A 26,028-nucleotide genomic window follows, 5' to 3' on the forward strand; every position below is an offset into this window, starting at 1 on the left:
CCGCTTCCGGACGTCGCCTAAAACGACTCCCAGGTCGTCGCAGGGAACCGCTTCCTCTGTCAGGGCCACGCTGCCCGCGACTTGCCGGTCGGAACTTGCTCGTTGTATCGCTCCCGGTACATCGAGCGCCTCGGCGTCTTCATTGGCGACGCCGATGTAACTCGGGGTCTAGAAACACGACGGCAGTTTTCGAGAGTGAAGGGTACGCTCATAGACAGTCCAGCTAGACGACAAGGCCGGCCTATGACGTCATCGTTAGTTGCACTGCGCGTGCGCAGAAAACATGTTTGCGTGAAGTGCAGCGCCTGCGAATGCGCCATGTTGACAACAGCACCACAACAGCGGCGTGACGCCAGGGCCGTATTTTGGTGTATACTAGTAGGAACGTGACATATTAATCGACAATGCTACTGGAAATAGTGTGTTGATCGACATTGCATCATAGATCACAGCGTTCGCACCAGTCACTTGACTGCTCCGTCGACGCAGAATCATAAAATGCTCCACAGCCCCCTAGACAAAAATGGTGAAGCAAAGAAGGCGATTTTTGTGATGTTCTATACAGGTCAGTGCTTATCTCAACGCAATACGCGCCATAGCAGCCCGCCGTACACGCGTGCTTGGCACGAACAAAAGGAATAGTTTCGCTTCACCGCTACGGCTAGGGATGATAAAGTTTATGATAGTTTTAGACTTCTTAAAACCGAACGCCGAAAGTGTGTGCACCTAGTTTGACCTCTAAATCGAACGTTACGTTCCGCAAGAGAAGTTTTAGAAACCAATTCAAGGAAAATTTTCAATTTTATTCACTAATTCCGCAGAAGGAGCTAATTTTCCGCGTTGAGATATTTTGCTACAAGTTCATTGTTTACATTCCTGCTATATTGATATACTGAGAATTAAAAAAAAAAAACTCTGTGAGATAATGGTATGCTGCGGAGTCAAACCACCATTAAAAGAGCCCTGTTTTCTACCGGACGTTTTGTCTGACCGGTCGATGGAAGCAACTCCGAGGACCCACAGACGTAAGATGGAGAAGATTGAGTATCAAAACAAAATATATGCACAAAAGTAAAAAAGACAACAAAACAATTCTGCGAGGGCCAGAAAAAGAAGCGGCATGGGGTAAAAGGAAATGCTTCAGGAACGAAAAAGGCTTCCTTTCTCTCTACTCCACAACGTAGGAGCATTGCCGGCAACCGCAGTGACACAGTAGCTCCATCCATAACCACGTTATCGCGGCTAGGGACAGCGTGGCTGCACAGCAAAACGTAGCAAGTTTCGGCCTTCCCGCATCGAGCTTTCTTTTGTCTCGATCCCCTTCACAGTTTCTGGAACGTGGCCTTGTGCCACGCAGACCGCAGTCATGAATTCTCTTCGACAAGAATGAAACACAATGACACTTTTTTGTTTTCGCGCAAGGTACCTCGGTTTTTCTGAAGGGTCGGACACTGAAGCACCCGGAAAGACTGTTCTGGTCGTCTTGATGTTTTATTCGATATCTTATATTGTTGTTGCTTTTATTTTTGTTGCACTGAATTTAGACGGTCGACCATAAATTCTACATTATATCCGGGCAGAGTAATCCTTAAGGTGTTTGGAGCGCAGTTGGGGAGTCCCGGTACTTTTTTTCCCGCATTGTCTTAGTCTGCATTTATTTGCGTGAAGCTGATGTACGCAACACCTTGCATTTATTTTTATCGGGGATAGTGGCAGTATGGAAAGGGCGATACATTTAGAGGCCTTATTTTTAGAGTGTTTTGTTGCTTTTTCTTAATTATTGATTTAAAATTATTAATAAAAATACTTTTTTAAAGGGCAAATTTTTTTTAGAGAATCTAGGAAATATTTAACATTTTTAATTATGCCTAATTTATTTCTTAAGATTTCAGTGGTGAGGTGAATTCAACGTGGCTTCGATTATCACCTGACTTGGAGCGCTGGCACGAAAACTGACTGTGCATTTTACAGCAACTCATCTTGAAACACACTCACAGGTACCCTGCAAAAAAGTCTAACTTAAACCATCCGGTGGCCCTTTCGTACTGCAAAAAAAAAACGCAAAAGCGTCTCATTCGATTTCTAGCGCTCTGCTAGAACTAAAATGTGATGTGAGGTACTATGTACCTTCATGTGAAATGGCGTACAGTATCCACTGGTTCTCCTGCTCCACGAGAGCTCGTGGAGTTGTGGCGTGATTGAAAACAAGAAGCTAGGGCTTGAATTTGTACCATGCCCAAAGACCGCATGTATGTTGTCGGACAACAGAGGCGTAAATAGACGCCTCCAGCAGGATAGAAACTGTCCCTATTCTCTCTCTACTCCTTCAAAAAGTCTGCAGTCACTTAGCATCAACACAGACTGTTGGCCCTCTCACCACCGTGCATATATACAGACCACGAGACCCCCATTTTTTTCATACCGGATATTCATTAGGTTGCTTGTGTCGCATCGTCGTTGGTTCCGTAATTTTGGTAACCACTGGCGACACCTAGATCCCCTATGGTCCTGGTGTAGACGTCTTTATCCGTCTATCGGGTTTTCAAACATCTATCGCGGCCCTTTGGCCTTCTCTCGATAGGACTTCCAGCACGTACAAGAGAACATTAATCATGGCGTCTCGGGCCGCACCAGCTTGCTTCGCGAGCTTTGCTTTAGGCGTGGATGTTATGTCTGGCTGGTGTTCACGGAAGTTATGAGGCTCAGATTGGTAGCGTCTTGTGAACGAAGAGTGCGGGGTTCGACATGGCCATGTGATCAATATGGTTGCAATTAACAAAAGATTCATGACATATTTACACTGCTTTTCGGTGTCTGTGTCGATCGATACATTTCCGGGGAATCCGTGACTGAGCGTGTTACTGCAACGCAACACGGAGCACGTGGGGCGAAAGCTCCCGCTAATGAATCCATCGATCCTGGGTTCAATTCTTACCCCGCCCATTTCGAACTCGATGAGCGTTTTACCGCTTGTGGTCGTGTGTCCGTGTCTAAAGACATGTCCATTGAGGATGACTATCTTCCTGCTCTGTAAACCAAAACACAACAGTATCACTGAACATTTTCAGCAAAATGATTTCTAATATCAAAAAACAAATTAAAGTTTTTGAAAAATAAAATGAAAACGCTTATTATTCTGGAATTAAATTCAAAATGAAACCGCAATCATTTTGCGATTCAAATTACTTAACATTTTGAACCCGTTAGGTTAAACGTAGGACAAACATAAACACGCAAGCAGTACACAGGCAGCTTGCAGTTTGATTCGCGGTGTCTATACTCTGTTTCATACTTAGCGTGCAACGCTGTGAAAGCTACTGGCGCGAGCGCGTGGCTTCATCTATGGTTTTGTTTGAGCGAGAACGCGTGCAAATGATCAACGAGATCAAGCCCCACGCTCGCGCCAGTAGCTCTGACAGCGTTGCACGCTAAGTATGAAACAGAGTATACGAATCAGTAATTTACACAAAGTCGAGGTTTGATCAGGTGTTCATATCGAAGCTCAATAGCGAAGTTCTAATAAAATTAGCTATCCTGCGTTAATCCACGGTTCAATCACAGCGATAGCTGCAACAAGGCACGGAGAAGTCCTTGGGCATTGGCATCGCGTTCACACACCATGAAATGCGTAAACAAAGACTTTTGAAAAAAAAAAAAATACAGACATCTCATTATTTGGTTCCGAACCCTTTTGTTGTTGCTTTTATTTCGGAGCGCGTGTAGGTGCGTCTTCCTGCAGGAGTTCTTGGCACTGACGCTCCTACAATAGCATTTAACAATAAGCTAATTTTCTTTATTTCTGAGAGTCTGTGCAGTGGGCATCGGGTACTACAAGAACCCTAAGTATAGAGTAGGCTGTTAACGCCCTGGCGTAACTCTGTGGCAACGCCTTTGCTTCGCACGCAGCGAACCCTCGAAGCAAGGTTCGCGGATGTTACCAAATTATTTTTTAAGGATTTCGCAGTATCGACGTTGAGCGCTCTAAAACTACAACATAAACAACGACTCCAACTATTACATCAACATCTACATCAACAAAAACAAATGTCATTTCCACTGGTAGGAAAAGCTCATAAGAGCTATCGCTGCAAATTCTCGTCATTGGCTGTTACTTCACCGGGAACTCGAAGCTGGACACTCGGCGAGTATGTCGGCGACAGGTTTGACCACTGCGATTGGCCAGCGCAGGGTCAAGCACGGAACTGGCGAAGCCCAGCGGTCAAAAATCTAGCTGACACTCTCGATGAGTGTCCAGCTTAAGGCCTCGGCACAGTCTCCTGAAAAGAGACAGATGGCTGTGCTTTCGATCTACCGGTACGTGGACCGGAATGTCGCTCCGAAAACCGGATAGTTTGAAAAACTTCTCTTAACGTGCAGTAAACAGTGAGAATTTTTGAACACGACGCACGACTGTTCCCGGCAGTGGCTAGGCCTAGTAATTATCTGATAGGCATATTATTAGCAAAGACCTCTGATGTCAAGCGGATGTCGTTCAAGCAAACTCTGCTAGAGCTAGCCTGATTCTGAAGTACACGTTACTTGTATAGTTGGCTCGAAACCAGACTGTTGTTACAAAGATGATGTAAAACTCACTGCTACTGTGGTTAAAATTAAACGTAGCATTCTGGTTTTAACTGACCGTAGTAGAGCTCATTGTATTTGCTCGGCGGCTAGCGTTCACGACGGATCGCTCAGTGTGAATTAAAATATTTGAAGGTGGTTGGCGAGGCCAGCTTGTCGGCGACGGAAATGAGAACGCGCGGAAGTAAAAACCCTTGTGCGTTTTATTAGTCTTTGTTTCTGAAAAGTTATAGTTGGATGTTAGGTTACCTCCACCCCCTCTCTCCCCCACCCCCAATTTTAATTAGGCAGTTCCCTACAAGGGAATTGCCTAATTCCCTTGCATTCTGCAGAATTCGGACGACGGTACGATGTAAAAAAAAATAAAAACAAATAGCGGGGTGAACGATTTGAGATGAAGCCTATGCAGTATTGATTCTATATGCTGCATGCGAGAACTGGGTGCGGGGAAGTTTATTTCAGGGTCGATTTCGTAGGTAATCGACCGTTTATAGTGTTTGTCACACCACGTAGAAATACGGTGTCTCCTCAAGTTCACGTTACAACATCTACTGGAGGTCTTTTGGCATAACCCGATTTCTAAAAAGTTTCGATTTCCCATGCGCTTCCGCGCCGTCTATGTTCAGACAAATCCTCAAATATACCGCTTCTTTTGCTGAACCTCCAGAAAATCGAAGGAAGCTCGTCCGTCTTCACTTTCTATATTTATAAAAAAAATAAATGGAGAGAGACAGGGCAGGATGTAATCATTATGAAATTCGCTACGGGAGATTACATACAATCGTTGCTCGCTGCGCCGAAGCAATCGCTATAACTGCTCGCGCCAAACAATGGGAGATAGATGAGAACAAGACAGCATATAAAAGAACGCGGTGTAGCACAGAAAGCAATCGTGGCCACTGCAGATTTAGAAGCAAAGTACGTTCGACACAAGCGGGGATGTAGAAATAGCAAGAACATTCAGAAATAAAAAATTGGATGGCACTGACACACAAACAGCAGTAATAACAATCGCCAAAGTAGCGAAATATATAAGGGATTTAAAATAGGCTTAGTTGGGAAGAGATGGAGGTGCAGTGCAGAGTGAGCTTGAGCGAGATGGGGTAAAAGAGCATGAATAGAGACAAAGACTTTGAAATAAGATCAAAGAAGTAGAAATAAAAACAATAACAGGCAAAGAGAGAGTAAATTTGAAGAAAAATTGTAGGGTAACAATAGTTAAACTAAAAAGAGAGAGATAGAGGGCGATAGAGAATGTGAGAAATATATAGAATGCGTTCGAAGCCTCAACATAGATGCAATAAACACAAGTTTATTGCATCTATATAGCGAACAAGGCTTTCACGTTAAAAAAAAGAGCCTGTCTTTCTGTACAAAGCATATTGTCATGGGTAGTGACCAAAAATAACAAATAAACAGGAAGAAATAAACGTTTAATGTGGCGAACCTGTGCCAAAAATAAGAGTACAACAGATAATAATAGAGCGTCGCGGGCGTCGAAGTCGGCGTGGCAGCAGAGTCGAACGCTGGGGCGAGACTGAATCCTGCATGCCAGGCGGAGCCGCTTTTGTACACGCGTTGGCTTCTGGAGCGTTCGATGTAGAAGGTTTGACGCGGAGAACATTCTAACCTCGAATCAGCTAGACGGTTCTCAAATTCACGAGAACATCACATTACAGTGTAAACAAAAATGCGTAGCCGCGGCCAGGAATCGAACCCTGGCCCTTCGCGTGGGAGGTAAGCGCGATAACCGTTGTGCTACAGCCGCGGTGCCTACTTGGCGCGCGGCAATATCTCTTATATTTCACTAAGCAAGCATAATCGATAACATTCATGATCTCTTCAGGGAGCATATAAAAATCCCGCATAATTTGAACAAAAGGTGAAGAGGAAAAACACTCCCTATTATAACGATTTTTTTAGGGTTGGGCACTTAATCGATTAACCTACGTATTATTTATTTATTAATTTAATCGCGATTCATTTTACCCGAATTAATCAATAAGTATGACTAAAAAATTAAAGTGAAGTGCTTTTGCCACAGAGATGTGGACAAGTACACATGTATGAATGCGAACGATATGCAAAATGTTGACCTAAAATAAACTGTAGGGGCAAGATTTGTAACTTCAAATGAGCTGACAAGGTTTTAGGAGTTCCAGCCACTTATACGCCGTGCGAGCGTCCGTTTAGAGCGGACAGAGACTGATGCGAATACTCGAGAGAGTTCGTTCGCCCGGGAATATTAACGAACACCTCCCTGCGTCTGCAGCTGAAGTGGTAATTCGTGAGAGTAGGTGTCCTTTGACCGTTCTCAACTATAGGACGGCATGCTGTCTACAAAGAAGCACGCGCTTGCCCACACAAGGTGTGTGCAGTGCGCGTACGTAGAAACCTAATTCGCGTGAAGCGTCTGCGCATGCGTCAGAGCCCCGTGTTGGTCTATAGGCTGACTTTAAAAGCGAAATTGTACATCGCGCCGTTTATAACATATTCCAAAAAAAGCTGAATATTTATTTTAACTGTTTGAAATTAAGGCATAGAAAATGAAGGGAACAGATTAATTCATCAATTATTCAAATAAAGAGTAGCGATTCATCGGATTAAACTTTGTAATGGAAGCCCAGCACTAGTGTTTCCACATTTTACAGTGATCCAAAACTGAACACACATGATGTCGTGCAGGATGCAGATGCCTCTTTTAATGCCTGTATATCCGTACTATATCTTATGAAGAATGTTCAACCTGATGCACCCTCTTTTTTCTTAAGCCGGGGACAACTGCGCATACATTATACAAAAGACACTCTGCAAACACTGGTAACCGCAATATCCGCGGTACGAATGCCACGTGCTATGCTTCCTCCTTGAACTCATTGCCATGCGGCGTTCCAAGTACAGATCTCGCTGTGACTCGCGTTTATATCTGTTTCCAGACTGTCTTTTGTAAAATGTATAGTCAGTGTGACCCCGGCTTAATGAAAGTTGCCGCCTAATCTTTTTTTTATTATTTTAGTTCAACCTTTAGGGAGTATTCTCTGGACGCCACATTTGTGGGTGCTGTCTAGAGCGCATGCTCAGAACGAGCTCATATTAATAGGCTGCTAAGACCGGCAACCTTGATGGTGCTAAATGCACGCTCCAAAAGGACTGCTCAAGCTCGCCGTCAGCACGCGCTCAGCAGCAGCGCACACGGATATGGCCGCCAGTTAATACTCCCTATAGACCTTTCCAGGAAAGGGCATATACGGCTCTGGGAAAGGGCTGCTGGCCGGTTTCATTTTCAGTGTTCTTGCGTATCGCGCGTGATTTGCTCGCTTTCCGAAGCGACGCACACGCGCGTGCTGAGCTGTGGAGATCGCACGCTGAGCTGTGGATTTGTAAACATTGGAAAGGTCTTATAGACACGTATTACAAATCTTAGCGCTCCTTGTGAAACAGTGTGAAGTCAATGAAGTAATTAAAACTAAACCGGTATCTAGACAGTGAAACGGAGGTATAATGTCTAACCCATACAACGATGGCATGTATAACAAATATTAGAGCGAAACGGCACGGACGGCAAATGCTATCGAAATATTGTTTCACTCTGACTTTGACTAACCAACCATGCCTAGCCTGCTGTGCCATGACTTTCCACCATAATCCTGTTGTTTATGCACTACCCCATTAACTAGCCGGACGACTGCGCTGTACGCATATCGAATTCAGCGAGGCGATTACAGAACTTCCGGTATTGGCGACGTGCACGACCGAAAGCGTCGCTGTGGTCGGCCTTCCACGATTGGTCGAACGCTGACTATGACATCAGATCTTATCTTATCGACGGAAATAAGAGGAATGAAAGAACTTTAATTTTGACGGTGTTGGCAGTGTTCCTTTGAGAGCGCAATGATTTCAAGCTTCCATCATGCTATTTACAAACACCATCGAACTTGTTCGGAAGGTAATGACGTCACAAGGGGGAAGCGTCGAGGGCGCCACTAAAACATCTCGCCGCTAATAAAGCTGCGGTTTTCAGTTAAACGTATTGGACAACCACAGCCCGTACCTTATAACTGCTCCGGCATTCTGAGCATGAAAAAAAAAAACAAAAAAACGTGGGGGGGAGGGGGGGGGGAAGGGGTACCAGGATTAGACAACAATTTTGTGGGTCAAGCACCGCGTTTGAATTCTTGGACTAGCGTACATTAACGACCCAGACGATCAAGGGCCAGTGAAGAAACTCTCGCTCTCTACTTCACGGAGCTATGTAAAGCCCTAGATTAGCCAACGGTGGCCCGGTCTACATTTGTGAGGCCGGTCCAGTGATTTGAAAAGGAGGGCGCTTCTGAGCACACTTAATTTTAACTGAAAGTCAGTTTGCAGAGAACATATTAAGAAGAAAACGAAGGGGCGGCCATACTGTATAATATTTTTTTCTAAACGTTCCTCGCATTGGGAGATGTACTTTGTACCAAGTGATGTAAACCTAGCTATTGGTTGACATTATTAATGCTTGTAATAAGAACTGCTTTTTATGTACTGAAATCGATAAATGTATAACAAAATCTAGAGCCACTAAATATGCCTAAGCATACTTCACCTAACGGGAAATAGCCATGGCTTTTTTTTTTTATAATCTCTAGCACGCTTGCTGAACTTAAACGATGAATAAGCTCAGAAAAAAGCGCATCGCTGTGCTTTGACTTCTGCGTTATAAAGAAGTAAATTAATGTTTGCTGGCAGACGTTGACTGTAAATATACTGTATGCGTCTATGTTTCACGTCCACAGTGAGCGCATTGATCTAGAAACCAAACTCCTAACAATATAGTTCGCATTCTTTCTTTACTATTATCAATAAGAAGTTTTCGTCCACACATAACATTAGTTTATGTGCTCTACTGAATCGTTTGAGCTTTCTTACGCCCAAAACACACTAAAAGCTACGGAGTATGGGCAAACAAAAAGCGACGAAATAAAAAAGCGCCTGCTATACTTTACGTGCAAGTCACACAAAAGACGATCGGAGACTTTAGCTTATTGCAAGACGTCTGGATATATCGGGTGCTGGAGCTGCATGGCCCGATCCTCGGCTGAGACTCACTATTCTTGTGCCGCCATGAAGAAAAAAAAAGAGAGACGGCCAGATCACTGATTAAGTGAGCGTGAGTGGATGAAGACGCCGCCACTCCCTCCCGCACCGGAGGTTCGACGTACGGTACGTTTGTCGCCGACAATGAGGTCCCGATGATTAGTATACGAGAGGGGCGCTCCAATACGTATATATATATATATATATATATTGTGAGGGTGATAAAGAGTGATTTAATGGCGTAGATGATTCGCTGCCACACACTGAGCAATGCTCTTAGTAGCCACTGAACCGAGCCAAGTGCACGTGCTTGACAATCCTCTCTCGGCCCCTCGTCGTCTTCTATCCAACACTTCCCCCGGCGGTAGAAGGGCCGGCCACCGGCACTGGCGTCTTCAGAGGTGGGGTGGATGGTAACGTTTCATTCGTGATATATGAACAATATCGCGTGACTTGGTGCGATGATCTCGGGGAGGTGCGACGGGCTCTACTTCGTAGGATGTAGAAGAGATGCGGCGAAGTATACGAAATGGGCCGACGTATTTGTGGAGCAACTTTCCGCATTTTCCTTGCTTACGGATTGGTGTGGCGAGAATAACTTGATCGCCAACTTCGTATGTGGTGTCGTTGTGAGTCTCATCGTGTCGAAGCTGTTGTTGCTGCTGAGATTGAAGGGTGCTGAGACGCGCCAGTCGTCTAGCATCGTCGGCACGGCCGGCAACCTCCGAAGGATAAGATGACATCGGAGAATCAGGCACAAAGGGCAATACGGTGTCGAGAGTGGTGGCGGGTTGACGGGCAAATAGCAGATAATACGGCGAGAAGCCCGTCGTGGCCTGACGAGCGGTATTGTATGCAAAAGTAACGTATGGAACAATAACGTCCCATTGTGTTTGATTTTCTGCAACGTATATGGACATCATTTGCGACAGCGTGCGGTTGAATCGTTCTGTTAGTCCATTGGTTTGCGGGTGATAGGCGTTGGTTAGTTTGTGAACTGTGTTGCATAGGTGGAGAAGCTCGTCGAGAAGTTTAGCAATAAATGGGGTACCCCGATCACTTATTATTGCCTGAGGAGCTCCATGTCGTAGGAGGATGTGGTGCAGAAAAAAGTTCGCAGCCTCTTGAGCTGTGGCGGCTGGGACGCAAGCTGTCTCTGCGTACCGGGTTAAGTAATCCACGGCGACAATTATCCACCGGTTATTGCTTGCAGACACGGGGAAGGGACCCAAGAAGTCAATTCCAATTTTTTGGAATGGTCGATCGGGCGGTGTAATGGACTGAAGATGGCCGGATGACTGCGTGGTACGTGTCTTGTGCATCTGACAGGGGTGGCATGTCCGAATGTACTTATTGATGGTGCGAAACATGCCTTGCCAAAAGTAGCTTGCACGTACCCGGAAGTAGGTTTTTGCAAAGCCGAGGTGTCCTGCAATAGGGTCGTCGTGGTGAGCTCGCACAATGTCTTGTTGGAGGTTTCGAGGAACAACGAGCAGCCAGGTCCGTCCATGTGGTTCGTAGTTTCTTCTGTAAAGGATCCCATCGCGAAGAGTGAAAAGTCGAGCTCGGTGTTGTGTACGCTTTGTGGCGGAACCAGGGATCCCCATCAAGCACTCAATTATAGGTTTCAAAGTGGTATCGGATGCTTGGGCAGATGCGATGTCGATAGTATCCAATACAGTGATGGGAGATACGGGGCCAGTAGGGGCTTCAGGTGAAGTGTCGCGGGGCAACGGACAACGTGAAAGGCCATCTGCATCAAGGTGCCGCTTTCCGGATTTGTATAAAACAGTGAAACTGTAATCCTGAAGCTTCAGGGACCAGCGTCCAAGGCGGCCAGTCGGATTTTTAAGGCTCGCAAGCCAGCATAGGGCGTGATGGTCAGTAACAATTTTAAAGTGTGTACCATATAGGTATGGTCTAAATTTTAAGATCGCCCAAATGAGCGCTAGGCATTCACGTTCGGTGATACTGTAATTTCGCTCACACTTGCTGAGAGTTCGGCTGGCGTACGCAATAACGCGAGAACTGCCATTTACATTCTGGGCGAGGACAGCTCCGATTCCATATCCACTAGCGTCCGTTCGGATTTCTGTCTCTGCCCCCTGTACAAAATGACCGAGAATTGGGACCGATATCAAGGCATGTTTGAGAGACTGGAATGCTGCTGCTTGTGTTGAGCCCCATTGGAATGTGACGCCGTTCTTTAGCAGCAGGTTAAGTGGTTCGGCGAGATCGGAGAAACGGGGTATAAATTTGCGGAAGTAGGTGCAAAGTCCTAGAAAAGCGCGGATATCTGTCTGGTTTTTGGGTATGGGGAAGTCGGAGACAGCTTGAACTTTGCCTGGGTCTGGGCGGATCCCTTCGGAACTGACAAGGTGGCCCAACACTTTGAGTTCCTGAACTGCAAACTTGCATTTTTTCGAGTTCAATTGCACATTAGCGGCGCGAAAGCAGTTTAAAACCTGGCGGAGACGGCATAGGTGGTCTGAGAACGTTGCGGAAAAAACGATGACGTCGTCGAGATAGCAGAGGCAGGTGTTCCAGGTTAGGCCGCGGAGTATGGTGTCCATCATTCTTTCGAACGTCGCCGGAGCATTACACAGCCCGAAAGGCATCACGTTAAATTGGAAAAGACCGTCTGGGGTGACAAATGCAGTCTTCGGCTTATCCGTTTCAGCTACCGGGATTTGCCAATAACCGCTACGTAGGTCTAAGGAAGAAAAGAAGGACGAGCCTTGAAGTGCATCCAGCATATCATCGATGCGAGGGAGGGGATAAACGTCCTTTTTGGTGACCTTGTTCAGGCGCCGGTAGTCAATACAGAAACGCCACGAGCCGTCTTTTTTTTTCACCAGAACCACGGGAGACGACCAAGGGCTTGTTGAGGGTTGTATAATGTCGCTCTTTAGCATATCGGTCACGTGGTCTTGGATCACTTTCCGTTCTGCAAGGGATATACGATATGGACGGCTTTTTATAGGAGATGCCTGGCCTGTGTCGATCTGATGGTGCACTTCCGATGTCTTTGAAAGCGGTGATCGGTTGAAGTCAAATAAGTCACTATATGTCTGCAGGAGATCGACCAGAGCGTTCCGTTGGTCTGTATGCAAATTGGTGTCAATCATCTGCGTTGTTAGGGCGGAGGAGCACACATTCTTTGAAATTGATGGCGGTAGAGGAATGGAATTGTCATTTAACAAAGTACTGTAGATTTCGTGCTGGTAAGTTCGAATGATCGCGATTGCAGTTCCTCTAGGTAAAATAATTGGAATGGGTGAGGCGTTTGTGAGGTACAAATTAACACGGTTTCCAATGACGATTACGGTGGAGTAGGGTACAAGCAAGCCCTTCTGCGTGAAGCTGTTAGGCAGCGGCTCAACAAGTCCGTAAGTGTCTTGGAAATGCATATTGGACGTGAGTGTTACGGCACAAGCAGTCAATGGAGGCAGGTTTATATCAGTTGTAGTTCGGAGGAGAACGGGATGCAAGTCAGGATTATCTTCGATATCTGAACAGTTCAAATGGAGCTGGCGCTCGCCGCAGTCGATTACGGCATCCGTTGATGCCAAGAAGTCCCAGCCTAGTATTACGTCGGCAACGCAGCTGGAGAGAACTGTAAAGATGACAATGTACCGATTTGCACCAATGATCACGGAGAAGGTTGAACATCCGAGAGGTTGAACCAAGTCTCCATTCCCCATTCGTAAATAGCGTCCAGGTGCTGGCGTCATAACTTTCCGCAAACGTCGGCGAAAACTCTCAGAAATGCATGATTTGGCGGCACCAGTGTCGACGAGGGCAATGAGGTTTTGTCCGTTAATTTCAACAGCAACAGTAGTGGGGCCATCAGTCGGAGGATTTATATAGTAATTTGTTACTGCAGCCTGACCTCCTGGGGCGACGCAGGCTGCTGGCTTCAGTTTGACGTCTGGTGAGTTGGAGCGGCGACGTTGAGGGGCGACACCGAACGCGGTCGTCGAGGGTAGGGAGACGGAGATCGGCTTCGGCGGCTGTCGCGATGTGAGAAGGGGGCTTGACTTTGAGGCTGGTTGTCAAAAGGGCGAGCGTCGTCATCAGTAAAATAGCGTGGGCGAGGTTCAGGGTAGCGCCTATACTCGTTGGCATTCGATTGTCGGCGGCAATATCGGGCGACATGACCGGGTGTGCGACAGTATAAAACAAATGGGTCTGTGGTCTTCAGTCCTCCAAATGTCGCACTTTCGGCGAGGGATGTGTGGTCTCGACGTGAGTGGGGATTGATGCGGTAGGTAGAAGGGTTGCGGGTCGTGTGGCATTGAGCATACCAGTGCAGGTGCGGGCGGCGCAGCGGTGCATGTCGGGGTCGCTGGTGTAAATGAACCCAACGCAGCCCGGAGCTCGTCCTGCACAACTTTCTGCACGCTGTGCGCTTGGGGACGAGGTTGGGGAGTGTCGGCAGACGCACGGAACTGATCTAAAAATGATCGCAATTCTTCGCGAATAATATTGCGAATCAGCGTCGGTAGATCAAGATTAGAAACAGAGGCAATAGAGACCTCTGGTAGGCGATCAAAAGGAGGCTTTGAGATGCGAGCGCTCTGTAGTTCCTCATATGTCTTGCACTCGGTGATGAGCTGTTGAACCGTCGTAGGCGATTTGGGAGCGACGATGGCGAAGAGGTCTTGTGAGAGCCCCTTGAACAAGTGCCGGATGCGATCTTCCTCTGTCATTTGAGGATCGACTCTGCCGCAGAGACGGAGAACGTCCTCGATGTAGCAGGTGGAAGACTCTGCAGTGGACTGAAATCGGTGAGCGAGTTTATCTTTCGCCTGCTGCTTGCGGTGTTCAGGTTTTCCAAATGCGTCTGAGAAGGCGGCTGTGAAAGCGTCCCACGAGTTCATTTGATCTTCATGATTGTCGAACCACTGCAATGCAGTGCCCGTCAAATAAAACACTGCATTGGCCAGTTTGAAGCTGTCATCCCAGTGATTGTGATGACTTGCCCTTTCGTAACTCTTGAGCCAATCAGTTACGTCCATGTCGGGTGAGCCACTGAAAAGAGGAGAGTCCCTTTGTCGGTTCTTGATGCGCGGTGCTGACGGTGTTGAACCAGCAGATAGTTGCCCGTTGGAACCACCGGCAGATGGTTGGCCGTTGGAATTGCCTCTCTCTTGGGACATGGCCGGAAGAAGGCGTCTATTTCGCAACTCCAGAATCGGGTTATGGAGCGGAGAGGTCGAGGAACTTAAAGCACCTCCACCACCTGTGAGGGTGATAAAGAGTGATTTAATGGCGTAGATGATTCGCTGCCACACACTGAGCAATGCTCTTAGTAGCCACTGAACCGAGCCAAGTGCACGTGCTTGACAATCCTCTCTCGGCCCCTCGTCGTCTTCTATCCAACAATATATATAAAGAGTGACGAATGTTGACAAATGCTTCCGTTGATATATGGGCAAAAGTAATGTGCGCAGACACAGCAGCCGTAGGATGATAAAAATAAAATTCTAATTTAATGGCGAAAAAAATCACGCAACAAAAAAGGGTGAAGTGCCGAAAAAAAGTTGCATTAGTTTACGGGAATAATGAAGACTACGCACAAGAACGCTAGTTACACGGGAAAGAAACTTTTAAACAGGACGGAGTAAAATTCAAAGTTAAAACACAAGAACTTACAAAAATAAATTGTTAAATGAAAAATACAATAAAGAATTAAAAATAAAAAAATTAATAAAAATAAGAAAGGGGCCTGACGTCCGTCGAAGTTTCGGCAGTGGCACTGCCTTCTTCAGGACGGGAGCCCATATGGCGTGGTGGGTTAGTTTTATAAAATATCTAGGGAGAGGGTTTGTTAACGCGAAAGTTCGAAGAGTTCGAACTTTTGCGTTAACAAACCCTCTCCCTAGATATTAGTAAATACATTGATCAAAATATTTTAGCTGCATGCCAACCTTAATTGTCATTACATAGCGTTTTTCAGGCCTTTATTTGAGTAAGCTCTTAATAAGTCACGTTATTTACAAAAAAACTCTGCAATCGAAGCTGTATCTGTTGTGTTGAAGGCATGAAATTCGCTCCTCCATTAATCTGGGCAACACTCGTCTTCCGACACAATCTGCAGCTGCTTCCGAAAGCTGCCATGCCGAGGCAACATTGCTGCTGTTTCCTTTATTGTGCCGATGATTCAGCGGTGTGGCAGTTTGTCGGGCAACAGGGCAACCGAGAACAATGTTGACCAATTATTGATAGACATATATTTTGTTGAGGTCGCCACTGCGTTTCCTCATTGAGACAGGGCCTTCACGCTATTGTGAAGAATGCTATTGGCATTAAGATGTTCAGAGACAAAAACCCCAACAAGATCTTTCAGGGGGAACAGACCGGACGATCACTTGTGCTGTATGGCTTTTTCAATTGTGCATGTCGCGTTTAAAAAAAAAAAAAAAAAATATGCTGTATCGGGACTTAGACGTAGTAAATTTAGTCAATTCGAAAATTGCAGATGGATCTCTTTAAGAAAGCAGTTGGCTCGCTCTTTAAGGAATGTTTCTTAGAGAGCGAGCCAACTGCACGTGCGCCTTTCCACAGCTGGCGTCACCGGTTTGACATGGCGTAAGAAACGTGTGTTGTCAAAACGCCTCAACTTAAAGCCGCGTTCAGACTGATAATAATGCATTATGTGTACGACTGTCTGCAGACACTGGCTGAGGCTTGCTAATGTATGGAGCTAACGTGCTTCGAAGATGGGTTTGCCCGCAAAGAGTTGTGTCATCATGTCTGCATCGAACGCCGTGTCTTTCGTATGGTGTATGAGCAGTGCGAGGGCGACTTTAAGGATGTACAAAGCGGTTACTTCTTGATACAGAGATGCAATCTGCGAAATGAAATGTATGGAGCCATTCAATCACAGGGTGCAGTGTTATGGCGTTAAAGAAAAATAGGTAACGAAATACGTTGCTTGTTTCTTGGAAAATTAAGGGAACGCGTTACCGACTTACTTTGCGTTAAAATTAAGAGGAACGCGTTACGTTCACCGATAAACATTAACGCGTGTTACTTTTGCGTTACATTGTAATCATAAATTAGAGCGTTTAACTTTTTTTATGTTAGAGGTACGCATTAACGCCATATTTTAAGAAGCATAATGCCCGTGCAGAAACGTAACTTAAGTTCCTTATATTTTGTTCTGTTCCATCTAGATCCTGGCGAGAAACAATACTAAAACACAAAAAAGCGAGGGTTTATACGACCTGGTGCCAAGAATATAAAAAAAAATGGAAGTGTAATATTTTTAAGTTCTGGGAAGAGGAGGTAAAAAACAAGGCAACTACGTTATACGTTACTCGAAATGAGTAAAGCAAGTATATGTTATTTGTTATTGCCTTGAATAAATGTAACGACTATGTTACTACGGTATAAGAAAAATGCTGCTTTATCTACGTTCATTTCGGACAATATGCATTACCATATAGTGGAGTGTTTCGTTGTCTTCTGAGAGCCAGTTTGCTCTCCCGGGCGTCGGCGGTACCAAATGCAGCCACCCCAGCTTCCATTGATCGCCGTCTACGGTCCGCATGCTGTTGCCTTCGAAGAACCAATCTTTCCTCCCGGGCCGCTTGCGCGATATCTTTCCCGGTTTCCAATTTTCCCGCTACATTTAGCGCGGGAAATCGACGCCATGTGACCTATACAACTATTCAGTCTCCCCTCTAAAGTTAAAAAGATAATATACGTCACGTGACAGACCATATTTTCTCTCCCCACACCTCTTGTTCCTTTCCCTCTTTTTTCCCCTCTCCGCCCATTTCACCTCGTCGAAAACTCTAGATGATGTTGCTCCCATTGTGCTTCACAGCATTTTATGCAGTATAGCATTTTGAAGATAAACGTTACTGCGAATGAAGTAATCCCTCTTATCTTATTTTTATACAAACTAATAAATAAAAAATATATAGGCATCAATGCATAAAAATATCCACTCACGGACTGTATCTAAAGTGACGACAGTCGGAAGACACTAGACAACGGCCTTACTCTAAACGTTCTAAAAACAAAAGAGGTCACAGACCGCCCGGGCTACAATGAAGACGATGTTTTCTTGTAGTAGTTTACATTCATCAATCGTAACTGAAGAAAACGTGTTATAAAAGGCGTTAGTGGACACAGAACTGCGTTTATACCTTCATTTTGTCCTCCGTATTTCCTCTGTGTTCTATAAAAAAGGCGCTATCCGTGCAACTTCAGCTTCCATCCTTTTCGCCCCCTGTTTGCAGGTCTCGTGGGTGCGCCAGCGCGACCTGCACATCTTGACGGTGGGGACGTACGCGTACACGTCGGACCAACGGTTTCACTCGATCCACCTGGAGGGCTCTGACGACTGGACCCTGGAGGTGCGCTACACCCAGAAGGGGGACGCCGGCGTCTATGAGTGCCAGATTTCCACCGAGCCCAAGATGAGCCTCAACGTCTCGCTCGCCCTCGTCGGTGAGTCTCCGCCCCTTGATGTCCCCATGGCCTCGGTCATTCACGGCATCCAAGACGTGCTCGCAGCCTTTGGTCGTACTTCGGCTATGCGTGCACGCTCGAGGATTGCGAAAAGACAAAGTGTTACCGAAGGTAGAAGTGCTCGTGCTGGAGGCATATTGTAGCGGATAGATAAGGCTCGACGAGCGTAAACTGGTTTCATGGTGAAATTGTGCCAGAAACAAAGGAAAGGACGAGCATCGAGAAAGCAGCAGCGAACGTCGACGCTGGCAGCAGTGAGCGACGATGCGTCGGCGTGAAAGCTGGATAGCACGAGAGTGAATGAGTCGGCAAGACTGCGCTCGGCTCCTTATCTGCTGCACTCGATATCTCGAACAGGCTACATAGAAATTTCGGGAGTGGACTAAGGCGAGACTTACTAGGTAAGTTCGTTCTGGACTCCGTATCTTTCACACTTCGGGAAAGAATAAAGATAAATCTTCTAGACGTATGGATAAACGTTCGTTGTCGGTTGTTCACGTTGTAATATAACAATTGAAAGGCACCCTTCTTGTTTTATTACTGTGAGCGGCTACAGTAAATTGCTGAGCACGTTAATTTACGCTGACGTCCTCATCCCATAAAAAGAAAAGAAACTTATACAAATAAAACTAACTGAAAACCGCAAATAAAATTTCACCTAATATTAGATATAATTTTACAACCAATAAGACACGCCAGCTCTTATGCCATCTCAAAATATTTTGAGTGCGCTAGGAAACTAGACAGTTCCTTAAGATTATTTTGCGTGTCTGCTCATTTCTTTTCCCCACTAGTGCTTGAGTTATTATTATTTCTTTTTTTTTGCTTGCAAGTTAACAATGTTCATTTTAGATTTTATCGATGCGTGCTCCTTTTTTATATTTATTAAAGTATCCAGACCTCATACTATTCCCGATCGATTTTGTTCAGGAGACTAAACATCACACTACCAAACCAAAACAAAATGAAGCGATAAGAGACAAGGTCAAATAATTAAAACGTTTCCCTTCCCTTGCTACCTTCCTTCGGCTAAAACTAAATTCTTTTTAACACATCAGTTTTGGGTAGTTTGAGACATGAGAAAATAGTGTTATTAACCCCATCTTGAAGCCGCTAAACGAAAGTTCTGCATTATATTAATAATAAAAAAAAAGGTCGGATAACATCCGACATAGATTACCGCCTATATAATTTCCTAGAGCCGTGCACTCACTCCGCGCGTGAACTTCTAATCGAGGTTCTAAAAATATCAAAACCGATATGGTTCCGAATGTCCGCTTCACCCGATCAACTCAGTAGGCCAACCGCTGCACCAACCGGATTCCGAGATGGGGGAAACTAGGTGCCGCACTTCCTTCGACACCTAGCCGCTCTCCGCTCTTTTCGGTGTTATCCAGGCATTAAAAAAACTGAAAGGGAAGCCTCGTTAAAACTGATTTAAGGCGTTTCCCGTCAGAGCGCTCTCAAGTGGCGCGAAACACACGAAGACAAAAATTAGCACACACACGCACACACACAAAAAAAAGAAGACACACGGGGATGAGATTTATGCACGCACCTCACTTTTTGCTCTTGATGACTTTTTTTCTTTGATCTATATTTTGGTTTCATATATTTAGTTTGTCTAGCTTATGCTGCCCCGCATTTGCGCCTTCTTCCAGAGCCCATTGGAAGTGTCGAAAGGTAAAGCTTTTGCTAGCATCAAATTTATGGCGTTCATTGTTGAAAGCACACTGGTTTCTCCACACCATGTGATCGTTTATGCAGTTCTAACAACAACCCCCCCCCCTTTTCCCCTCGTTTTAGTGAACGCGAATAGTGTGTTAGCAGCACAACTTAAATTTAATTTATTTCTTTTGTATACATTTTATTGCGGAGAACGTATATTTCAGTATGTTTGGCTCAATCTGCTCCGACTAGCAAGATCAGGGCCTCTCCTTTCGCTCCTCTCATCCGGCCTGTGGTTAAGCAGTATTTTTTCCGCGCGCTTCTTATCATCCGAAATAATTAAATCTACTGACGTCTTGGCATAGTTAGCGACGTAAACCTTTGCAATCTCGGTATTACATTTCATCTGGATTACTGCTTTCGTAGAGGGACCTCATGGAGCTGTCGCCTGCACGTTTGTCGACTAGAACGCAGCATTGTAAAACCCGTCTTCACATATTTGTGCTGAGGCCATCAGCAGCTGTGGATTTCCGTCAGATTCAGGGATAAACGACCCCACCTCTCGTGACATTTTGAAGCTCTTACACGAAACCTTAGGTTAATTTAATCACCAAAACATGAAGCTGGATACTGTATTTACTTAAGTCCGCAAAAATCATCCACCTTACTTAGACGTCAAACGTAGTGAAAGCTGGCTTAACTCATGTCCCCTATTGATGCTACCGAATTGAGTCTACAATGGCTTAACGTTGTTTATAGGTTGAGCGCGTTTAAAAGGATCGAAAGGGAGGCGCTGTTGCCGATTTGTGTCCCCGCGAACATCAGGTCAAATGAGAGGACGCAACGATATCCACCATAGCACCGCTTCTTGTAACGTTCATAAAATATGTTATGACCAGTTCTTCAAGTGGTTAGTTAAACAACAGGTCAGCCAGATGTATGTTAGAATTTTTTTTTTATTTTTGCTGTAAGACGACAGATTGCCTCTTTTTTCAACAGCACAGCATTAGAGCCTCGATAAATGCCCAAATTGGCGTTTTGTGAAAACCTTTGTCGTTCCAAATATTTTTACATTCAGAAAACCTTTGTCGTTCCAAATATTTTTACATTGACAGCTTGAAAGGTCTGCCGAAACAGAGCGACTGGAAGTCTCTTGGAAGCCCAAGAGAAGGCTTTTGTTTTTAAGCAGAAAAGTGGTCTATAGCTAGTGAGGCATAATTAACCCAGTGGATGCTTAGCCTCGAGCACGGGCCTTCTGCCTTTGATCACGCTCCGTGCCACACGCAGCCAGATCCCGGTGGAACTAAAAGAGCGCGTGCCGGAGGCGGATCCTCTACTCTGGTTGTAACCTATCACTGATTAGGCATATAAACGAAAAATACGAATCATAGCCCTACAGTCAGATGCGTCCGCTAATTGCTTCTTTTCTATTCTTCCCGCCCCGTATCCAAACTTACCAGTGGCCAAGGCTCGCATCCGGGAGGGCTCGAACCTCTACATCCAGAGCGGCAACACCATCAACCTGACGTGCGTGGTGACGGACAGCCGGGCGCCCCCGGTCTACGTGTTCTGGTACCACGACGACCGCATGATCAACTACGACTCGGCGAGGAGAGCTGGCATCCGGATGGCGACGGAGAGGGGGCAGTCGACCACTCTGTCCAGACTCCAGGTGCCGGACGCCGCCACGGAGGACTCTGGCAACTACTCGTGCATCCCGTCGTACGCGGACCCGGCCAACATCACCGTGCACGTGCTCAGCGGTACGGTATATGGGACCCATATAGCGTAAACCATCAAAGCTATAGGGTGCCTTTGAGCACTATTTCGGCTTAAAAAGAGCCGTATAGATAAATCAATCAACAATGACCTAAGAAATACTCAGGTGGTGCACTTATTATACAAAATGTTTGTGAATGTGGATTTCAGATAAAATATTTAAGCCTGAAAAATTCCGTTATTTATTTCCTATGCGCAGGTGTGAAAACGGTAAGGATTATTATGGTAACACACACGCTCGGATCAGCTAAATCTTCTTTCAACTTAAAAGAAGCTTTCACTTCTTTGTTTTACTATAATGACTGTGACATAGACAAAGGAAGAAACTTTCAGGTCGAAAGAAAGGACAACAGTACCAAATCGTCTCTCATGTTGTGCGATGTGTGAGTGGCAGCGTCAACCTGAAATGTTTTACCGTTTCCTTCCTTGTGCATAGGAGAAATCAGAAGTTTTAGGCGCAACTATTTGCCAAAAACCTGCACTAACAAAACTCGAGTAAGGTCAATTCATCACTTAAAGACACATTTGTGAAATGTTCATTTGCACTCAATCCGTTCATTTACTCGTACATTTTGTTTTACGATTGAATGTTTTGAGCATTTTTTGTATACTAGTATAAGGACAGCGGCCAAGACTAGTCAGATCATAGCATCTGTGTTAGCTTCAGCTCGTGTTGGAGACGCGCCTACATTTCGCCCCCTTCGTTTCTAGTTGGTGAAATCACTACTGTGTGTTCCGCAACTCGTCGCGACTCTGGCTGTGGTGCAGCGGTGACGATGTACACCTCAGTCCCCTGTCCTGCTATTTGCTACACTCTGCAATCGACATAAACTTCAGTCGCCACAGGCTGGGTGGCCCCGTGAACAGCGACGACTGAGTCCTCTCGTCTAAGTTATCGGCGCCTCTCTAAAGAACTGCTAGGGTCGCGAGCACGCATGTGTGCGTGTGTGTGTTTGTGTTTGTGTGTGCGTGTGCGTGTGTGTGTATGTGCGCGTGTGCGTGTCTGTGTGTGTGCGCGCGTGCATGCGTGCGTGTCTGTGTGTGTGTGTGTGCGTGCGTCCGTGCTTGTGTGTGTGTGTGTCTCTCTCTTTGTGTGTGTGTGTGTGTCCTGGAATTATACGACGGCTTCCTTGACCTTTTTATCTTCCACTTCGAAGCAACAACACATATTGTGAGGCTGAGATCCCCAGTCGGACAGAAGTCCCAGGCAAAATAGTTCAAAGACCAGCTCACTGAGTGGGCAATGATCTTTGTGAAATGTACCTTCAATGTTTCGCACTTGTATTGTTGATGACATCTTTTCTTTGTTCTTTAATTGCTAAGTAATAGACAAAGTGCCAACGCTCTTTATTTATTTTTGGTGTTTGAATGTCGGAATATTCAGTCAATATTAATGCTAAACAGAGTTTTTCCTTGCGACGAGGTGTTGGGCGCATGGTAAGAAGAAGAATGTACAGTGGAAGCGAAAAGAGAACCCATCAAATTTTTGGGAACACGCAGTCGACCTCAGTTAAGTCCGACCTTATAGACCGAGAGGCACTAATATTTTTGCTTGCTTTATTACGTCATTCTTTTATTGTGTTCTAGTCATACCTACGTAATCACGCGTTTATCTTAGCCGGCATCTCGTATGATAAGCCAGAGAAACTGTCAAGGCTTATCACCCACACACAAGTTTAAATTCCATTTGGGTGGACATTTTCTTCCCACCAGGGATGGGCAAAATACATGCAAATAGGTATCGAAATTCAAATACAAAATACTTCGTCAAAAATGTATTTAATTACAAATCTAATTACATTTCCAAAAAACATTTAAGAACAAGATACAAATACAATAAATGTATTTGGTCTCCTCCAAATACTTTTCCAAATACATTCCTCAAAATTTGCGTCAGCGACTTCAGGGCACCTGCAACGGGTTTCTGGGCATCTCATTTTAATTTCGCATCGCACACTTGGGAGTTAGTGTTCGAGGCTCTAGTAACGTAATAGAAATATAATCACAAAAATGTAATCAGCTTTGACCTAATAGGTGAAAAAAGTACAAAGCTTCAAGCACTTTTTGTTTTTGTGGATTACATTTTGGTATAGACCAGGGGTGGCCAGGCTGACCTGGCCTAAGAGCCACAGACAAAACCACGAAACATCCAAAAGCCGCAAGGGGAGGAGGGGGGGGGGGCGGCAAACCTTTGTCCAGAGTAATAAACGAAATTTTTACTACTTTCAATACATCCGAGTCAAAAGCAGTTCAATATCTACGTAAGGTAGTAGTAGCACAAGACTAGCGAACCACAACCTGTCTTTCGATTTAACACGCGTTCCATTTCTCTTTTTGGGCAGGGAGGCGGCGAAGTGTGTGTGTGTGTGTGGGGGGGGGGGGGGGGGGGTAGGTAGGGGAGGGAGCGGCGAGCCGCACTTTGACACGCAAAAAGCCGCATGCGGCTCGTGAGCCGCCGCTTGGCCACCCCTGGTATAGATCATCAAAGAACCGAGACGACCAAGAGGCGCAGCATTAGCTAGATCATTTTTTATGGTTGCAACTCGCACCAGTTACAAAAATCTGGACGACCCGCGCATTTAGAATGTTCCAGGCAAAAATATGGAGGGAAATCAGGCTGGAAAGTATCACAAGTTGTCACAGGCACTTATTTAGCCAGTCTGCCAGTGAACGTCGATTTCGTCACTATTTCTTGCCCTGGACTAGCACCGTAATCACAAAGTCACTAAACGCTTGTGCTTGATTGAGAGACACTGCATTCGGTGCAGAACGTAGTTTTCTTCCTTCTCTGGACAGTGACAATAAATTTGAGGGATGTATTTTCCCCCACAAAATTGTACTTAATTACCATTGTATTTGAAATACCCACGTTTTAGTATTTAAATACACTCGTCAAATACATTACCCAATTTGTAATTAAATACAAATTAAAAATACACAAAGTATTTAAAATACGTATTTCAAATACTTGCGTTTGAAATTCTGCCCATCCCTGCTTCCCACATATATTGTGACCGATTGATTTTGCGTCTAGCGGACTCATGGTGTCTGCTGTGTGCCGTCGAGTAAGAACCGCATCTGGCGGTTCGGTAACATTAATATTTATTTGTAAAATGTTTTTGTAGTTGGTTCAAATGTGAGTCGCGTGAATAACCTGTGAAGTGTCCACTAGTGTATTTAACAGAGAAAATATACAAAAAATTAGAATACAGTGGGGAGCAACTCTTGTTTTCATATCACCCCGAGGAGGCTATGACTGCCGCACGGGAAACGTCGGTTCCTCCGCGAGCATAGTGGACAAAGCTTTTGAGGGTAAACTGATCCGTCTAACACGCAGTTTCCTCGTGTATAACTTTAAAATGTATTCAACCACGAGTTTTTTTTTTTTCTTTATAATAAATAAACATGAAAGTAACTGTCACATTGTGTTGATTTCTTTTGTGCAGGGGAAAAACCCGCAGCGATGCAGCACGGCAGCCAGGGAAATCTCAGTGAGAGGTCGCAATCATCGCGGCATCTCGTCGCGGGAGCGCTGTTGTTATGCCGAGTTTTCATTCACGTCGGGGTGCAGAGATAGTGCAGTGCGTCTGGACGACGAAGGCACACTGATTTGCGCACCCGATGTTCCTAGACCCTCGTCCTCACACAAAGGGAGCTTAAGTATGTGACCAAAAGTTCTCTTAGGCACCGGCAGTGAGAATTCCTTATTATTCTTTACTTTATTAAAAATCATTTCTTAACTTTTTTTTTGTATTTTGCATTTGAGGTCGTCATCTTGTTCTTAGAACATAGAAAAAGAGGAGGTGGGTCTTTGTGCATAGAGAAGACAATACAAATCCATGAGTTGTGAGTCAGCGCCGAGTGAGTGTATATTTTTTAGTGTGTCTGTGTTTGTGAATGTTTCTCCTGTTGTGCGCTGTTATGCTATTCAACATGAACTACCAACTCGCCGAGTCAGCAGTCGTGTAACCTCGTCCGCCCTGTGTGCTCGCCAGTCACAGTGCTAGTGACATCACCGGCTCACTCAAACCGACGTGAGTGATAGCTGAAACAATGTCCGGTGGATGGTCGAAGCATCGCACTAGCGGTCAAAGTGTTAAGCTGTTCTCCAGAGACTCACACCCCAATTTTGTACTTTTTCTTCCTTACTACGTCTTGCAGACAGCGTTTTTTACTTTATCGGGGGAGGTCGGCAATGACATGTGCGCAGTTTGTTTATGAATTGGTGAGCACAGTGTTAGTGACTATGGAGAAGGTGTGCCCTGAAGGATACATAAAAATAACAAGGTAGTAGAGTGTGGCCATCATTTAAAACCTCCGGCTGCGGACTTGGATCATTCGCATGTTGTTGTTTTTTTTGTCCTTGAGTAACTGTTGAAGACCAAAACGTTAAATTTATTTAACCCTGTATAATATAATCATGACGTTTTGCTCTCT

At 45.3% G+C, this 26,028-nt stretch overlaps 1 protein-coding gene across 1 annotated transcript in view; it reads left to right on the top strand.

The window, feature by feature from the left end:
- Window positions 1-25,168, top strand: part of LOC8038457 (lachesin) — a 34,805-nt gene extending 9,637 nt beyond the window's left edge. Inside the window, exons 2-4 of the mRNA XM_040221432.1 lie at window positions 17,913-18,123; window positions 21,273-21,575; window positions 25,038-25,168. Of these exons, the coding sequence (XP_040077366.1) occupies window positions 17,913-18,123; window positions 21,273-21,575; window positions 25,038-25,168 (645 nt within the window). The remainder of the gene's footprint in view (window positions 1-17,912; window positions 18,124-21,272; window positions 21,576-25,037) is intronic.
- Window positions 25,169-26,028: the final 860 nt, after the last annotated feature.

This window comes from Ixodes scapularis, unplaced genomic scaffold, assembly GCF_016920785.2.
Source record: "Ixodes scapularis isolate PalLabHiFi unplaced genomic scaffold, ASM1692078v2 PGA_scaffold11__112_contigs__length_91849675, whole genome shotgun sequence".
NCBI lineage: Eukaryota > Metazoa > Arthropoda > Arachnida > Ixodida > Ixodidae > Ixodes > Ixodes scapularis.